The sequence below is a fragment of the Nomascus leucogenys genome, chromosome 22a, assembly GCF_006542625.1.
Source record: "Nomascus leucogenys isolate Asia chromosome 22a, Asia_NLE_v1, whole genome shotgun sequence".
NCBI classification, from domain to species: domain Eukaryota; kingdom Metazoa; phylum Chordata; class Mammalia; order Primates; family Hylobatidae; genus Nomascus; species Nomascus leucogenys.
Genome location: NC_044402.1, coordinates 26,859,044 through 26,875,433, shown reverse-complemented (window position 1 = coordinate 26,875,433; position 16,390 = coordinate 26,859,044). Strand labels below are relative to the sequence as shown.

General features: G+C 40.3%; 1 protein-coding gene across 30 annotated transcripts in view; it reads left to right on the top strand.

Moving 5' to 3' along the window:
• The window catches only part of NRXN3 (neurexin 3), a 1,697,203-nt gene that overhangs the window by 537,191 nt on the left and 1,143,622 nt on the right, over window positions 1–16,390 (top strand). For all 30 annotated transcript variants that reach the window (XM_030804215.1, XM_030804199.1, XM_030804204.1 and 27 more), the window contains one exon: window positions 15,632–16,070. In XM_030804215.1, coding sequence (XP_030660075.1) covers window positions 15,632–16,070 — 439 coding nt within the window. The remainder of the gene's footprint in view (window positions 1–15,631; window positions 16,071–16,390) is intronic.

Sequence of the window (16,390 nt, the reverse complement as noted above, 5' to 3'; positions counted from 1 at the left end):
AATTCCTTTGAAAGTACTTTTTGTACTTTTGGTCTTATGTATGTCATGTTGCAATAGCTTTTCAAGTTGATTTTCTTTGTGTGTGTGTGTGTGTGTGTGTGTGTGTGTGTGTGTGTGTGTGTGTTCTCTTGCTTTCTTTTAGTTCATTCCCTATGTGGCCACCAGATTAATCTTTTATATAATACCAACCTGACCTCATCACTCTTCTGAACCAGAGCAATTCCCTAGTGCCTTTAGGATCAAGTTAAAACTTCTACATCAGCTGGATGCAGGAGGTCTTCTGGGGCATTTTTCAGCCTCAACTCAACTGTCACTCCCACTATACTCGTGCAATTCAGCCATATTGATTACTCTTGAGACTACACATATGCCAAGATTTCTCACCCTCGTTTCTTGCCATCCGTGCAATTTCTTTTACCTTCCTCTTTCAAAACCTGGCTAATGCCACTCATTTATCAGGTCTCACCTTAGTACTCCATCCTTTGAAAGGCATTTTCTGATTTCCTCTTCCCTCTACCCACAGCTTGAATTAAGAGCTCATCCCTGATTTCATGGTAATTTGGAAGTATCTTTTTAGAAACCTTTATCATGCAAATTGCTCATTTTGATTTTCTGACTGTCTCCTCTTCTAAAAGAAGGCTTACTTGCAGTATTTTTTAATCTTTGTATTTCCATAGAGCATGACACTCAATAAATACATGAGTGTGTGAAAAACTGAATAAATGTGTGTATGTCTGTTTCTTTTAATAGAGTAAGTTATTTTAGGGAAGGGCCAATGACTCTTTTTTGCTTGTAGGCTCCACATTTCCTAGCATGGTCCTTTGTATATAATAGTTGATCAATAAGTAGTGTCTGAATAATGATATACATGTCTATCTTCGCCAGATCATTCTAAATTCTTCATCAAAAAGATTGTGTCATAAGAATTAGATAGCCTCCAGCACAATGAATTACAAATACTTCATACTCTAATGCACATGTTTAATTTTTGCTTTGAGTTGAACTCAAGTTACAGTGCCTTATGAGGGAGTCAGGCAGCTTCTCTGTACTACATAAGCATGTACTTGATGAAGCCTGGGGTCAAAAACCTGAAAACTAACTTTAGTTGGAAATTTAAATGCCAGAGACTGGATGCATCGTAGGAGTGGATTACTAGTATTGATACTCCTAGAGAATTTTCTATTCTTATTTAGTTCTTTCTCCATAAACCTGACCAGTCCATGTATAGCAAGCCTCAAAGGATGCAAGCCTTGTTCTGGTGTTTTTTATTGCAAGTCAAAGTCTATCAGGAGCTGAGGAATGAGCAGCAGAGGGAGGGTGCATTAATTTCCTGTGGTTGCTGTAACAAATTATCACAAATTTGGTAGCTTAAAAACAGTAATTTATTTTCTCATAATTCCGGAGGTCATAAATCAGTTTCACTGGGCTAAAATAAAGGTGTTAACAGGGCTGCATGTCCTCTTAAAGGTCAAGGAGAGAATCTGTTGCTTGACTCTTCCCATTTCTGATAGCTGCCCGTATTCCTTGGCTTGTGGCCCTTAATCTCTACCTCCATATCCACATCATCTCTCTGTCTGTATGTGTGATCTTCCTTTGCCTTCGTCTTATAAGGATTCAAGTGCTTGCATTTAGGGCCCACCTGGAGAATACAGGATAGTCTCATCTCAAGATCCCTAACTTAATCACATCTGCAAAGACTCCTTTCCAAATAAAATAATATTTACAGGTTCTGCGGATTAGGATATATCTTTGGGGAACATTATTCAGTCTACTACAGAGATATCTTTCTCTTTTTGTAGATTCAAAGTGCTTCATCTTCTAAGAACATTGTTTGCTTACAGACATACTTCAGGAGTAAATGACTTCCAAACTGATGGTCCATTGAAAAAAAGCCTGGGGCTGCTGTCAGGAAAGGTCTAATTTAGGTCAGCCTAATGCCACTGAACAGATGTATATGGCAACATTCCTAACTCCCATTAGGAAAATAAACCATTAATTAATACTTATTGAGGGGCTGATAAGTAACCGGAAGAGCTGGTCTGAGTTCTGGGCAAGGAATCAGTGACAGTCAGTTTCCACCATCTGGCTGTTGTGGGTAGATTGTGGTCCATCTCTGTAGGATAAGGTATGCACAGTTTGCTTGGCACTCACTCTTCTGTGTCCAGCAGTAGCTCTTGCCATCTGTCTTATCAAGGGAATCAAAATGGATCTAAGTTGTCACTGGGAGATTACTGAGTATCAGTGGACACTATGAGCTCAAGTGGGCCACCCCATGCAAGGTTAGAGCAGGGACTTCACCAATGTTTTAATTATGGAACTTCGGTACCTAAAATTGGGATGCAGACGTTTCTTGACTCCTTCATGTCTTTTCCACCTCTTTCATATAATCTAAGGGGGATATGGACCTTGGAAGAGTCTTCCTCAAGGCTTTGACAGGTGCTCCTAAACATGCTTCATCCATGCCTACTTGAATGTAATCTGCTATCTTAAGCCACAGGCAGGAGAGATCAATTTTTCTAGTAACTTCTTTTATAATCCAGCTAGCTGAAGAAGTGTGATCAAAGAATCTTAAAAGTGTGATCTTGAAGAATCTTAGTTTCTCTTCTGTTGCAGAGAGAGGATAGTAATAGTTGCTGAGCCTATAGGCTCTGAAGCCAGACTTATCTCTATTTCCATGCTGGCTCCACTACCTAATAGCTGTGTGAGCTTAGGTAGATAATAAAATCTCAGATTCCCAGTTTTCTCAATTGTAAAATAAGGATAATAGTAACCAACATATACAAGGTGCCAGGAGATATTCTAAGCATGTTACATGTATTTAATCTTCTTATTCTTACAACAACCCTATGAGGTAAATGTACTATTGTTATCCTACTTCAAAGATGGGGAAACTGAGGTACAGAGAGATTAAGTAACCTGTCTAGATCACACAGTAACAAGTCGCAGAACAAGAATTTCAACTCAGAGTATATGCTTCAACTCAGAATATACTTCAACTCAGCATATTTGCTGTTAACTATATTTTATGCGGCTTCTCGTGCCTCAGGTTGTGAGGATCAAATAGGGTGGCCATCTATTCCAGGTCACCTTGGAAAGTTCTGGGTAATATCTCCTGTCCAGGTGAATTATTAATAGTGCCCCCTTCTTTTATTCTCAAAGGTAGTGTCACATCTTGGTTTGAATATATTTCACATTTGGATTAAATAGTTTTTACATGTGAAACACTAAGAACGATGACCAACCCATAGGAAGCTCTCTGTTAATATTAGCTATCACTGTTTCTACTACTGTCATCACCACCACTGTCACCATCACCCACATTCATCCCAAGTCTGGGACCCTTAGGGTTAGGGGGTTAACCCAAGTTCTGCAAATGCATATCATGGGAGCCACTGTTCCCAGTTCCCACACCCGTAGCAGACATTGCTTATTGATCACAGTACAACAGTCTTCCTTACTTAGTGTCATAGACAACCATTCATGATAGGTCACGTTTGAGATGTGAAATTAAAATTATTTATCACGCCTAGTTTTATTTAATCTCAGAATACAAAATCCCAGTGTATGGAGAATCTGAATTTAGCCAGAGCTTGTGGTTTTATATGAAAACTTATTTGATCTCCTAGAAGTGATAATGAAATTGGGACCTCTTTAGACACCCTATGTCCCTTTTCTCCAACATTTCTTTCTACCTATTTCTCTATTATTTCTACCTCTTCTTTTATATAAATATAAAAGAAATTTAATTTATCTATTCTCTGCCTATAATTTTATATGTTATAATAAAAGACTACTGAAATACTATCAAAGTGGACACAATATAAATAAGGCAAAGGAGTGAGTCATAGGAATTACAGTTGGCACCCAAGATCTAAGGCTTAGAAAATCTATCTTTAAATGTGATTTGTGTAACTGGTAGTGAAATTCATTTCAGGTTGATTTTGCATGGCATAAGGGACATCTAGTGGTTATCTAGGTCTCTGCAGATTTACTAAGGGTAATGCAAACTCACAGGTATAAGTATTAGGGCCTATATAGCATCACCTTGAAAGGGAGTCCCAAGAAAGGAGGGGACCTTTTGTTGCATGACTACTTTTAAGCTAACAAAGTGTAAAGAAACCTTTTTTGGAAAAAAATTAATTCGAGTCCCAGCATTTCTATCTATATTATTGTCAGTTTGAACCCAACTCTTATTTGCTGCCTCCTGTACCAGGTTGGAAATCATTCTGTTATCAGCTACCTGCCATCCTGGCATATTCTTCCTATCACTTTCCCCACCTCTTTTGCTGATTGCAGAGGGGCTCTTTGGACCACTTTGAAAAGCCATCTGATTAAAGCCTTCATTAGGCTAGAAGCAGAAGTGCTTCACAGGCCAGGCAAGAAATACTTTGTAATTGCTTCTGATGGGCAGATCTCCTTTGGAGGCTGCTGAGCCATCAGGAAGCCGTACAGCACTGGTCCACGTGTATTTTGTATAAATTAGTGGACTTGACATTATAAGAGGTTGCCCCTATATGCAGTTATCTTCTTAGCCCCAGAGTTCTCCTGGAACTTACCCATTGGCCTGCGCCTCTTTATAGAACCCATCTTACGCATGGTTCTGAACTAACTGCTTCTGTCACCTGGATTGCTTACAATACCTGCTTGCCTCATGTGCTACTATTGTTTCCAACCAACTATATTAGACTTCTTAAAGGTTCTGTTTCATTGAATCTTTTTACAGTATTTTCTGACTCTTTTGTCTTTGAGCCTCTCATATTAGCTTTTTCTACAAAAGCTGTTTGGCATGCCTATTGTCATCTATTTTCTTTCAGAGTAGCTGCTAACAGCCAGAAGCTGCTAGTTATGGCCAAAGGCCTCATTGTTGGAGTTTCATTCTTGCTCTTTGACTCTAGGTGGAGAGGATGAAGGCTCTGAGGTACTGTCTCAAAACATTCATGTGTTTTCTATGACAAGTCAAAGCTACATTGTCGTATTAGAGGTGTCCAGTAACCCCTTAGCGTGCCTCAGAGTGGGAGGTAGTGTTGGCACCGAACTTTGTCAGCCAGTCTCTTAGAGGACCTTACTGGAGTTTGTGATTGAGCTTTTACTTCTTCTGTTAGTGTTCTGCTGAGACATATCCACTAATGATAGCTGCCACTCTGGGGTGCAGAACTTTCCATATAGATTGCCTTAAAAATAAAAGCACATTTTCTACGCATGCATGCTGGGGAAAACTCTACTGAATACTCAGTGATTCCAAGAAGTGCCTTTTAACCATTTGTAATACTTTAGCTTTCTACCTTTTCATCTCATTACTTATTTTCAGGCAGAATAGATATAGAGGCTTCTTTCTGCATTATAGTTTTCATGGACTTAAAGGCATCAGGAAGTAGCCCTTGTGATTTTCCTTGCTATTCTTCTTTCCATTTTCCCACCTCCTCCTGTAAGCATGTACTTTGTGTCAGGCATTGAGAGACAGAGAGAGAAAAGGCATAGGTTTCTCCCCTTGAGAGGCTCCTGGTCTACCGGAGGAAACAGACAATTCTAGCACAATATGATAGATACAATGATAGCAGTTAGAACATGAAGCCATGGGGGCGGAGAGGAAGAAATCAGCTGTGGGTGGGAGTGGAGTGGGTAGAAATATTGAAGAAGGTTTCTAAAAAGAGGTGATGCCTAAACTGTGCCTCAAGTGGTGACTGGTAGTTATCCAGGTAGAGAATCCAGGCAAGGCTTATCCCTGGAATGATAAATTGGAGGACCTGCTGAACTTTTGTTAAGGCTGGTAACAATGAAGTGAGGACTAGATCAGGAAGAGGTTTTTATATAATGCTTCAAAGTTTGCATTTAATTCTGAAGCTGATAAAGAACCGTCGAACAATTTTAAGCAGAGAATGACATGTTATTCCCAGACATGTTAATAGTGAGACAATTAGAGTCATTTTTAGTCCTCGGAATAAAAATAACAGTAGTTTCCTAGTGGTTCAGCAAGATATGTTTTAAATTTTGTCATCTTTTTAATCAAACTGCTTAAGGCTTCCTTTCTACTCTAATAGTTACCTTTTTCCCCTAATTGCATAATGTATATATTTTTAGACCTTTTCATAATCGGGTACCACCTATTCACCTCATCTTAGTTCCTCTGCTTTGTGACATGTAACTTTTACTCTACTGGAGTTGGTGCCCTCATCAAATATTCTAAGGCAGAAGGAAATGTAGGCATTCTCTGGGTAGGTCTGTTTGGTGCCTAAGAAAATGCAGGAAATGAGAGTGTGTATTTATTGAGCTTCTACTATGTGCCACACACTTTGCTAAATACTGGGAATGCACTGGTTATCACATCAGAAACACACAATCCATGTGTTTATGATGCTTAGTTCAGAGGATCAAAACGGTGCCATCCCTGGCAACCAGAGGGCACAGAACTACAGTTTCAATCAAGTTTATGGTCATAGGTCCTTGTATATTAATTGACATGACAAATATATCTCACTCCAATTTTGATATGAAAAAATATTCCCCCCTTAAGTATCCTTCAACTTTCTCTGTGCATGTTGTTGGCAGCAATTTTGTCTCATGGTCTATCCTCCATGGTCTAGAGCTAAAGATACAGTGGTTATTTAGTACATTTACATGGGCTTTTGTTTCTAATATTCTAATACAGCTAATCAATTCATATTAACTTGGCTTTTGTATTAGAGGTTAAGAAAGGTGGAGAATAGGTTCATCTCAGTTTCTGGCTCTCAGTGACTGGTAGTTAACCTCCTGGAGCACTACCTTGAGAGGATTCTGAGGCTTTGTCTGGGTTGAGTGGAAGTAGAATATAAATACGTCTATTGATGATGAATGCCATCTGCTGGGAAAGGAGGGTAGAGGCACATATTTGCCAACATGGCTCTAAGAAATGGGAGAGCTGCTATCCAGTTGTGTCTGAAAAGATTAATTGGCAACTAGAAACTTTTAAAACTACCCATTGACTAGTTCTATCTCGGAGAATTACGCCCCTTACTTGCCAGTTCATGTCTTATGTCTCTGCCTGGGTCTGTCTATGTCAAGTTCTTATTTGTTAACTTAGTAGAAGCTTGGTAGACTCTGTGAAGATGATAAAGCTTGAAAGAGCAAGCCTGTGATAGACTGAGCCTTTATAGTATCCTTAATGCTCTAGAAACTTGATTGACTGGAAACTTTTTCTTTTTCTTTCTTTTTTTTGAGATGGAGTCTCACTCTGTCACCCAGACTGGAATGCAGATTGTGCCACCCAGGTTCAAGCGATTCTCCTGCTTCAGCCTCCTGAGTAGCTGGGATTACAGGCACCCACTACCATGCCTGGCTAATTTTTGTACTTTTAGTAGAGACAGGGTTTCACCATCTTGGCCAGGCTGGTCTTGAACTCCTGACCTCGTTATCCACCTGCCTCGGCCTCCCAAAGTGTTGGGATTACAGGCATGAGCCACTGCACCCAGCCTGGAAACTTTTTCTATAAGATACACAAATACATTGCAGTCTGTTCCTGATCAGCCATTTAAGTGGAATAAAAGTCCTAAGAAAGTTCTTCTTGAGAAGAATAAAATTGAGACCTCCACTCTGAACAGGTGTGGAGCATTCAATAAGGCAAAGGGTCAGAAATCTTGCTTAACTTCTTACTGTTCACATCTGTAACTGGGCATAAACCTATAGGATCATTTTCCTTTCACAAAGAATCCTTCAAGTAAATACTTGTTAAAGCCTATGCTTAACTTGAGCACCAGTAGTAATGACTCGCATTATCAGCAAGGCTCTTGGGCTGGCACTCATGGCTCTGTGATTCATGAGGGCAGAATAACTGACTGGCTTACAGCTGTCTTTCTTTTTCTGGCTGGCCTGCCTGCATGCCTAGATGACTGAATGGCTTTTTTTCAGAATGAGGTATGGTCTAAGGATTTTGCTACTTCAACATCAGTTTCCTGGATCTTTTCTTCTACTCCAGCTTGCCATATGTCCCTGTTATCTTTTCCTGGCCACTCTCCTACAAATAGGGCCATAGATCAGAGACGGTAGCCCCATCTGGTGAAATCTAGCTTTCAGATATGCTTTGTTTGACCCACAGAGTGTTGGATCACATAGAATTTTAAAAATTTAATTAACTGTCAACATTGTACTATTGATTTCAACTTTATCTGGAGTCTTTTTAACTTTTATTTTGAGCTCTAGAACTTGGACATTTTCTGGCTCCTGCCTTGCAAGTCTGAACCTCAGTTCCAGTTTTCTATTTTTGGTGCTTAGTTTTTTGTCTCTGGCAGATCCTGACCACTGTTAACAAAATATAACGCATGAAAGTGGTGGCATCCAAGCGATGCAGCAGTTGGGACTATGAGCCCCAGGTTGGATGGCAGCTATATCTCAGCAGGTGGAGTTAGTTTACTGACCCCTGTTAGCAAGACCAGAGATGCAGATGTGGCTCTGGTCATGCCAGATATTAGGTTTTTCAGACTTTGGGATCTAAGAGGACCATCTGCTGCCACATTTGTGCTTGGACTTCACTGTTAGAGTTTGATCAATGGCATCCTGTGATGAAAAATAGTGTTCATGAATATGAATCTAAATCTGAGCAAGTGTTTGGTGTGTGTGCATCTCATAAATGTCACATTAGGCAATTAAGTATATACAATTTATAAATAAGTATATATAATGTATAAATACATATATGATGTTCATAAATAAATAATATATAACATAAATAAATATATAAAGTTATGATTTTATAGTTTATTAAATCCAGAGTTTTTCTTTTGTTGTAGTCCTGCCTCTTAGGCTTGACAATTGGCTTAGAAGTTATCCTCAAGAGAGAATCTTTCTTTTTCTTTTTCTTTTTTTTCTTTTTGAGATGGAGTCTCACTCTGTCACCCAGGCTGGAGTGTAGTGGTACGATCTCATCTCACTGCAACCTCCACCCCCGGAGTTCAAGCGATTCTCCCACTGCGGGCTCCCGAGTAGCTGGGATTACAGGCATACTGCACCACACCTGCTAATTTCTGTATTTTTAGTAGAGATGGGGTTTCACCATGTTGGCCAGGCTGGTCTTGAATTCCTGGCCTCAAGTGATCCACCTGACTCGGCCTCCCAAAGTGCTGGGATTACAGGTGAGAGCCCCTTTGCTCAGCCTGAATCTTTCCTTCTTAATGACTCCATGCTATACTGCATGTTGATTTATTCTGGCTTTTCTCAGTAAATAACAAAATTAATAGTGATCGCCATCACTTATTGAGTGCTTATCAAGGGTCAGAAACTATGTGAAGTACTTTTATATGTGGGACCATCGTCTCCTTTATTTCTTACAATCCTGTGAAGTAAGATATTATTTACATTCTATAGTAGGAGAACATAGGCTGAGACAAGTTAAATATCGTGCCCAGTGTAACACAGTTGGTAAGGTATCCAAACCCTGGTTAGGGTGCCTCCAAAGGTCATGATCATGACCATGGCACTATACTGCTACTTCAATCTAACATCTAATTTAATAAAGATATGGACATTTGTTAAGCACCTATATAGTTAGGAGCAATTTCAGATTTTAAAAGGTGTAATTCATATTTCTTGCTCATAAGGTGTTTGAAATCTAGTGAAAAGACAAGACTTGTGCTGTACAAAGATAACAAAGTTGAGAGTTTTAAGTGATGAGTGAGTGGAGTGGACAGTTTAGAGGAGGGAGAAATCACAGCAGGCCCAAGTCATCAGCTGCCTGAGGGAGAGAAAGGAAGTGGGGCAGAGACAGTGTGATGTGTGATTCCGTGGAGACCCCAGAAGCAAGATTCTTTCACAACACTTCTTAGTCATTCTTTTACCCTGAGTAGGAACGTTACACAATAATAAGATTAGCCCAAAAGTTTTATCTAGAAGCTGTATCATCCTGGAAACTGAAGAGAAAAAGTTCATTTCATTATTATCTATTGTCAAAGGATTAAATTTGGAAGGGAGATAAGTATATCTTTATTTTTTGCTTGTTGTGAGTAAACTATTTTGCAGTTAGGTATACAGTTGAAAAGCTTTACTGAGATTTGTAGTCAACTCTGCTCCACTCATCGTACCCCAATACTGGCTTCTCCACCATTCCATTTCTCCAACTTCAGGAAATGTCCACAGTGTCCTTACTTTCAAACATTCTCCACTGATGTGGAGTGGATCATTGGTTCTCAGGCCTCAGGTCACAAACCTGTGAGTGACATGGTCTTATCTGCTGACCTGGTGTTTTTTATTGAAGTTGTCCTCTATGCAGATAGTTTAAAAACAAGAGAAAAGAAAGACCAGGTGGTAAACCTCCTATTCCTTGGCAGGAGAAATAGTGCCAATAAGCCATCTGGGCACTCCGGGGCACATGCCCACATCCCCTCATTCTTTCTGGTTCCCTTGCTGGAGAGCATAGGGATGGGGCATTTATAACAGAACATGTGGAAACACATTCTCAGAAAGCTGAGAACAGAGGTTGGCCTGGGATAAGATGCCAGAGGGAGAGAAGAAAATACTTCTCTGAGTGGGGACTATCTCTGATTTTTAGTTTATTCTCATGCACCTGCCTTCTAACTCAAATACATTGGAAGAATTTGAAGTAATAAGTGCATCATGTAGGGTTAGAATACCCTCTCTTTTTCCAATCAAGTGGGTTGGGCAATAGGGCAGACAGCCTCCTCATTGGTAGGTAATAAAAGGATTTTGATTTATCAGATGGTGGGATCACCAAGTACCAGAGTAGCCGGGGAAATTCTCGAATGGATTTGAAAATCCTAGAGAAGGGGCACCATTTAGAGAGGCTGAAGAGAAGAGAAAGACACTGCAGCCTAGGAAACCCAGTGAACAAAAATGCAGAAGCAATAACACCTGGGTTCACCAGAAGCCTTTGAGGTGACCCCTAAGTGGGGAGGTATAGACATCCATCAGAAATGGATTGTACAGGAGGTGAAGGGCTTTGCACGTCAAGATGGACTTGGGTATGGTTTTTGTGCATGATTAAGGGGTTTCAGCTTTGTGCGTAGGCATGGACTACAGGAGGGCCTAGAAATTGCTCTTTCTGGAGCATATCCTTACCCCAATGCAGTCAGAGAGATAAGGGCTCAAGTCCTGTTTATGCATTTAATAGCCTACATGATCCTGGGCAAGTAAGTATCCCTGCTGAACTCCATGTCTATAAAATGGGGCTAATGCTACCTATTTCATTTGCTTATTGTGTATGATATAAAACAGTGTTTGCAAAGTACCCGGCACATGGTAGACTCTTAATTTTTCTTATATTGTTCCGGTTCTCAGCTTGCCTTACTCCTGGTATTGTTCCTGTGTGTCTCTGTATTAAAGATAATGGAGGAATATAAGTATATTTTTTTCCTGAGAGACTTTGTCTTAACTCTGAGATTCTGTCCTCAGCTGTTTTACTGTCTGGTCTCCTAAGCATGAGTTACGTGTCCAAACAGCAGTCTTTACAAGCCCATGGGTGGGATAGTAAGACCAGCTTGTCACTGTTGGTGACTCTGTTTCTGCACCTCCCAGTCTGTGTGACATCTTCCCCCATGGGGAGCCGTTTCTACTTTGTCTTTAATTGCTCCTCACTGAGGCAACTTGTCAGCCAAGGCTGCTTTCTGTCACTTGATGCCACATCTCTTCCTAGTTCAGCCAGCCACTTGGGGACATTCATTTAGTTGACAGTCTGATTTTACAAAGAACATTGTACCAGACACTAATTTGCCTTGTAAGGGGGTCCAGCAGGGTTTCCTGCCTCCATGCTGACCCGGGGTGCCAGTACACTTCTGCATGGCTGTGGCTGTGGTTCTGCACAGAGCAGATGGGGAAGGTGAAGATATTAACGATGGAGAGTCCCAGTTGAGCATCACTGGGCTACAAGTCCCTTGCCCTCCTGTCCTTTTCCTCTTGGTAGAAAAACCTTCACAGAACCTCAATTCAGGACCATACCCATTTCCAACAGGACCCCAACACCATGGGAAGTGAAAATATAGGATTATTTCTTCCTACGTTTGTGTGTCAGTTTAGAATTGTCTGTGTCCTACTATGTCTAACATCCCACTTGATCTTGACAACAGCCCTGTGGGGTGGGAAAGAGGGACAGTTTGTAGAACAGGTATCAAGGCTCTTACCTTTGGCATAAATAAAATGGGACTCAGAAGGGTTATTCAGCTGTCAGTGAGAGTGGTGTTGGCTTTTTATTCACGACAGTGAAAACTCCATATAAATAGACAGGTAATTTCAGGGCCATGGAGTAGATACAGCACTCACCTTCAAAGAGCCTTTGAGAGAAGTCTGGTTATCTCTGTCTGGCCAGTTTCTGGCCCTTGATTCTCTTACCTATCTCTTCAGAAATCTTCATTCCGGCTATTTAACCTTCTCTCCCAGTCTCAGTTAGGTACCCTTCTCACAGAAGAGTTCCTCTTCACTGCTCTTGCATCTTGTTAAAAGGCTTTTTTTTCCCTCCTTTTTATTCTGTCCCCAGCCTCCTGTAGAAATGCCTGATCTCTCTTTCTATTTATTGTTCCATGGAGCCAAGCCTCCTTCTGTCCCTTTGGGTTGACCTATTGTTATACATTAATAATTAACCTTTACTAGGAACTCTAATCATAGGCATTTAACCCAAATGCAGAAAAAGCCAAAGTTTGTTTATGACAAAGAGATCTTACATGCTGAGGTATAATAGTGAGGGTTAGAAAGGAGAAGCTGACACTCATTAAACTTTTATGATTTCTTTTCTGGTTTACTCACTTGAGTGACTGCCTGAGGATCCTGCAGTATTTCCCTTTGCACATGGTCAGCCCAGTTTAGCTAAAATGAAAAATTCAGCTTTTGAATTGTGAAGTTGAGCATGCATGACTTTCCATGTAATGTTAAAGATAAGCCTCACAGGTGCTGCTAGTGGGGCCTGGTTCTGAGCATGTGGACCCTGGGGCCCAAATGCCTAGGTTCAAGTCCTGCTCTGCCACTTATCAGCTGTGTGCCTGTGGGCTGGTTCCCTAACTACTCTCTGTGTCTGTTTCTGCATCTGTAAAATAAGGGAATGATTACAGATATCTCAAATGGGTGTTGTCTGTATCTTTTGGGATGGAGAGGTGTTAAATCTTTACCATGGTGTCTGCTAGTAGGTGCTTAATAAGTGTTAGTATCATTATTTTCAATGTTATTGACTATGGCTAGGTCCATGGTCAAGGTTACATAATAGTGAGTCATTTTCAATGCTTCGTCATAGTTATATATCACTCTTGTAATACCCATTAGAATGCAAATAGCTTTGCTTGATTCTCTCCTGGTGTTGGGAGATGGGAACTAATTCTACATTTGGATATGGGGGATTATATGATATGTGCTGGAGTGACCCATCCAATTAACTTTGTCTCACAGATATGGACAGATGAGGCTTATTTTAGAAATTAGCCATTGTTGTTTTGGAGATGATAATGCAACCTTTTCAGGGCTGTGGAAATAATGAAAAGAGATTAACAATAAACCTCCAAATAGCTGTGACTTTTGTGCCCTTATGATACTGCATTCCTAAGCGCTTCGCATGTTTTAAATCATTTTATTATTACAAAATAGTTTGTTTATTCCTATATTCCCATTTCAGGAGAGGAAACAGACTCAGAAAATTTACTTTGCCAAAGTCACATAGCTTATAAGTAGTAAATGTGGAATTCAAACCTTAATCTGGGTCCTGACTTAGAATTTCAATAAGGTAATATAAAGAAAATAGGAAAATAGTTGGGATGCTCAATACTCAGATCCTTGTCTATTTCCCTTCCATTGTTTTCTGCTTATTAAGTTTTTATGGATACGACATTGCTCAGAGATCAGAGTGCCAAAAACCATCTCAGGGTACTATATCAAATTTCAGTTCAAATAAGAGTAAAACTTTTTTGAAATTCTAATTTCAGGGAGAAAGATTAATTTCTGCTCTTAGATGGATTATACCTGGTTTAGAAAGTCATAACAGATTTTTTTCCCATAGGTTATTGGGGTTCAGGTGGTGTTTGGTTACATGAATAAGTTCTTAAGTGGTTATTTGTGAGATTTTGGTGCACTCATCACCCAAGCAGTATACACTGCACCCTATTTGTAGTCTTTTATTCCTCACCGTCATCGCACCTTTTCCCTCAAGTCCCCAAAGTCCATGTATCATTCTTATGCCTTTGCGTCTTCATAGCTTAGCTTCCACATATCAGTGAGAACATACAATGTTTGGTTTTCCATTCCTGAGTTACTTCACTTAGAATAATAGTTTCCAGTCTTATCCAGGTCACTGCAAATGCCATTAATTCATTCCTTTTTATGGCTGAGTAGTATTCATATATACATATATATATATATATATATATATATATATATATATATCTCACAGTTTCTTTATCCATTTGTTGATTGATAAGCGTTTGGGTTGGTTCCACAATTTTGCAATTGCAAATTGTGCTGCTATAAACATGAGTGTGCAAGTATGTTTTTCGTATAATGACTTCTTTTCCTCTGGGTAGATACCCAGTAGTGGGATTGCTGGATCAAATGGTAGTTCTACTTTTAGTTCTTTAAGGAATCTCCACACTGTTTTCCATGGTGGCTGTTAGACAGTCATAACAGATTTTTTTAACTGCCATCCTCACCTTCTCCACCTACCTACCCACTCTGCAGGACAGTGGCCATGGCTTTGCAGAAGTGTACGCTAACCTTGGGTAGGGCACGGAGGCAGAAAGCTCTTCTGGACCCCCTTGCAAGGTGAATTAGTATCTGGTTCAGTATTCTTTGTAAAATCAGACTCTCAACTAAATCAGTGTCCCTGACTGACTGACTGAAATAGGGCTTCAGGGTGTCTCATTCTACCACTATACAGAGGGCACATGCAATATGCAAAAAATACAACCAAAAACAGACCTCTGTCCCCACCAGCTTTTAACACTTATTCTTTTCTTTCAAGTAATACATCCACATGGTTGAAAAAAAGTCTAACACTACAAGAGGGCACAGTGAAAAGTAAGTCACCCTCCCACTCCAGAATATTAATCCCGCAAATATACTCCCCAATGACAATTTTATAGTTCCAAAGAGACTTTATGCTTACTGGAGCATATATACATATAATGCCCCCACACCCCCACACTTTTACACAATGATAGCATAATGCACCCTCTATCCTGTTCCTTGACAATTTCACTCAACAATGTGACCTGGAGAGCTTCCACATCAAAACCAAAAGCAATACCTTGTTTGCAAGGCCTGCCTAATATTCCATTATAATGCTGTGCCATCTGCTATTGATGGTCATTTAGGTTGTTTCTGGTGTTTTACTAAGGGTGCTTCAGTAAATCACTTTGTATGAAGTATGTGAATCCATGCAACTCAATCTGTCTTGATTTTTATTTGCAAGCTTATGTTGTATAAATTTCTGACAACACAAGAAATTGGCCAGGAGACAAAAGAAATTCTGTAGAAATACAGAGGCTTTTTTGGAGCTTGTGTGCACATCAGATGTTTCTTCAGATACTTTTTTGATTCCCGTGTCTCATTGTTTCTCATGTTGTTTTGGACTATGTCCTGAAGCCTCTTCTTGGGTCATTTTTCCAGGTGCCCAGTGAGTGATGGATGGATACTGTTTGCAAGATTGATTCACATGGCACTTTTGTTTGGCTTTTGATAGGTTGTTTATAAGAATAATGACATCCGTCTGGAGCTGTCTCGCCTGGCCCGGATTGGGGACACCAAGATGAAAATCTATGGTGAAGTTGTGTTTAAGTGTGAGAATGTGGCCACACTGGACCCCATCAACTTCGAGACCCCAGAGGCTTACATCAGCTTGCCCAAGTGGAACACTAAACGTATGGGCTCCATCTCCTTTGACTTCCGCACCACAGAGCCCAATGGCCTGATCCTCTTCACTCATGGAAAGCCCCAAGAGAGGAAGGATGCTCGGAGCCAAAAGAACACAAAAGTAGACTTCTTTGCCGTGGAACTCCTCGATGGCAACCTGTACTTGCTGCTTGACATGGGCTCTGGAACCATCAAAGTGAAAGCCACTCAGAAGAAAGCCAATGATGGGGAATGGTACCATGTGGACATTCAGCGAGATGGCAGATCAGGTAGGAAGAGGCAGGATGTGTGACTGAGACTAGACGAAAGCTGTAGCTTCTCAGTTTGTTTTCTGGCTTCATGTTTCTTAATTTTCACCCTTGCATGCTTGTTGATTCTTTTGCTACTCTCTTTAATGGCTGTTGTAAAATTATGTTTCTGAAAAGATACCTGTCTCATAGATGGCTCACGTTTTCCACTTATCTCTCTTGTCACTCACTGCACAATTGTCTCAGTGATAGCTCTACGATCCTGGAGCTAAGGATGGTTTCACAAGTAGCATTTCCACTGCTACCAGAGCAACTCTCATGTCACTGGTGTGATCCGCCCC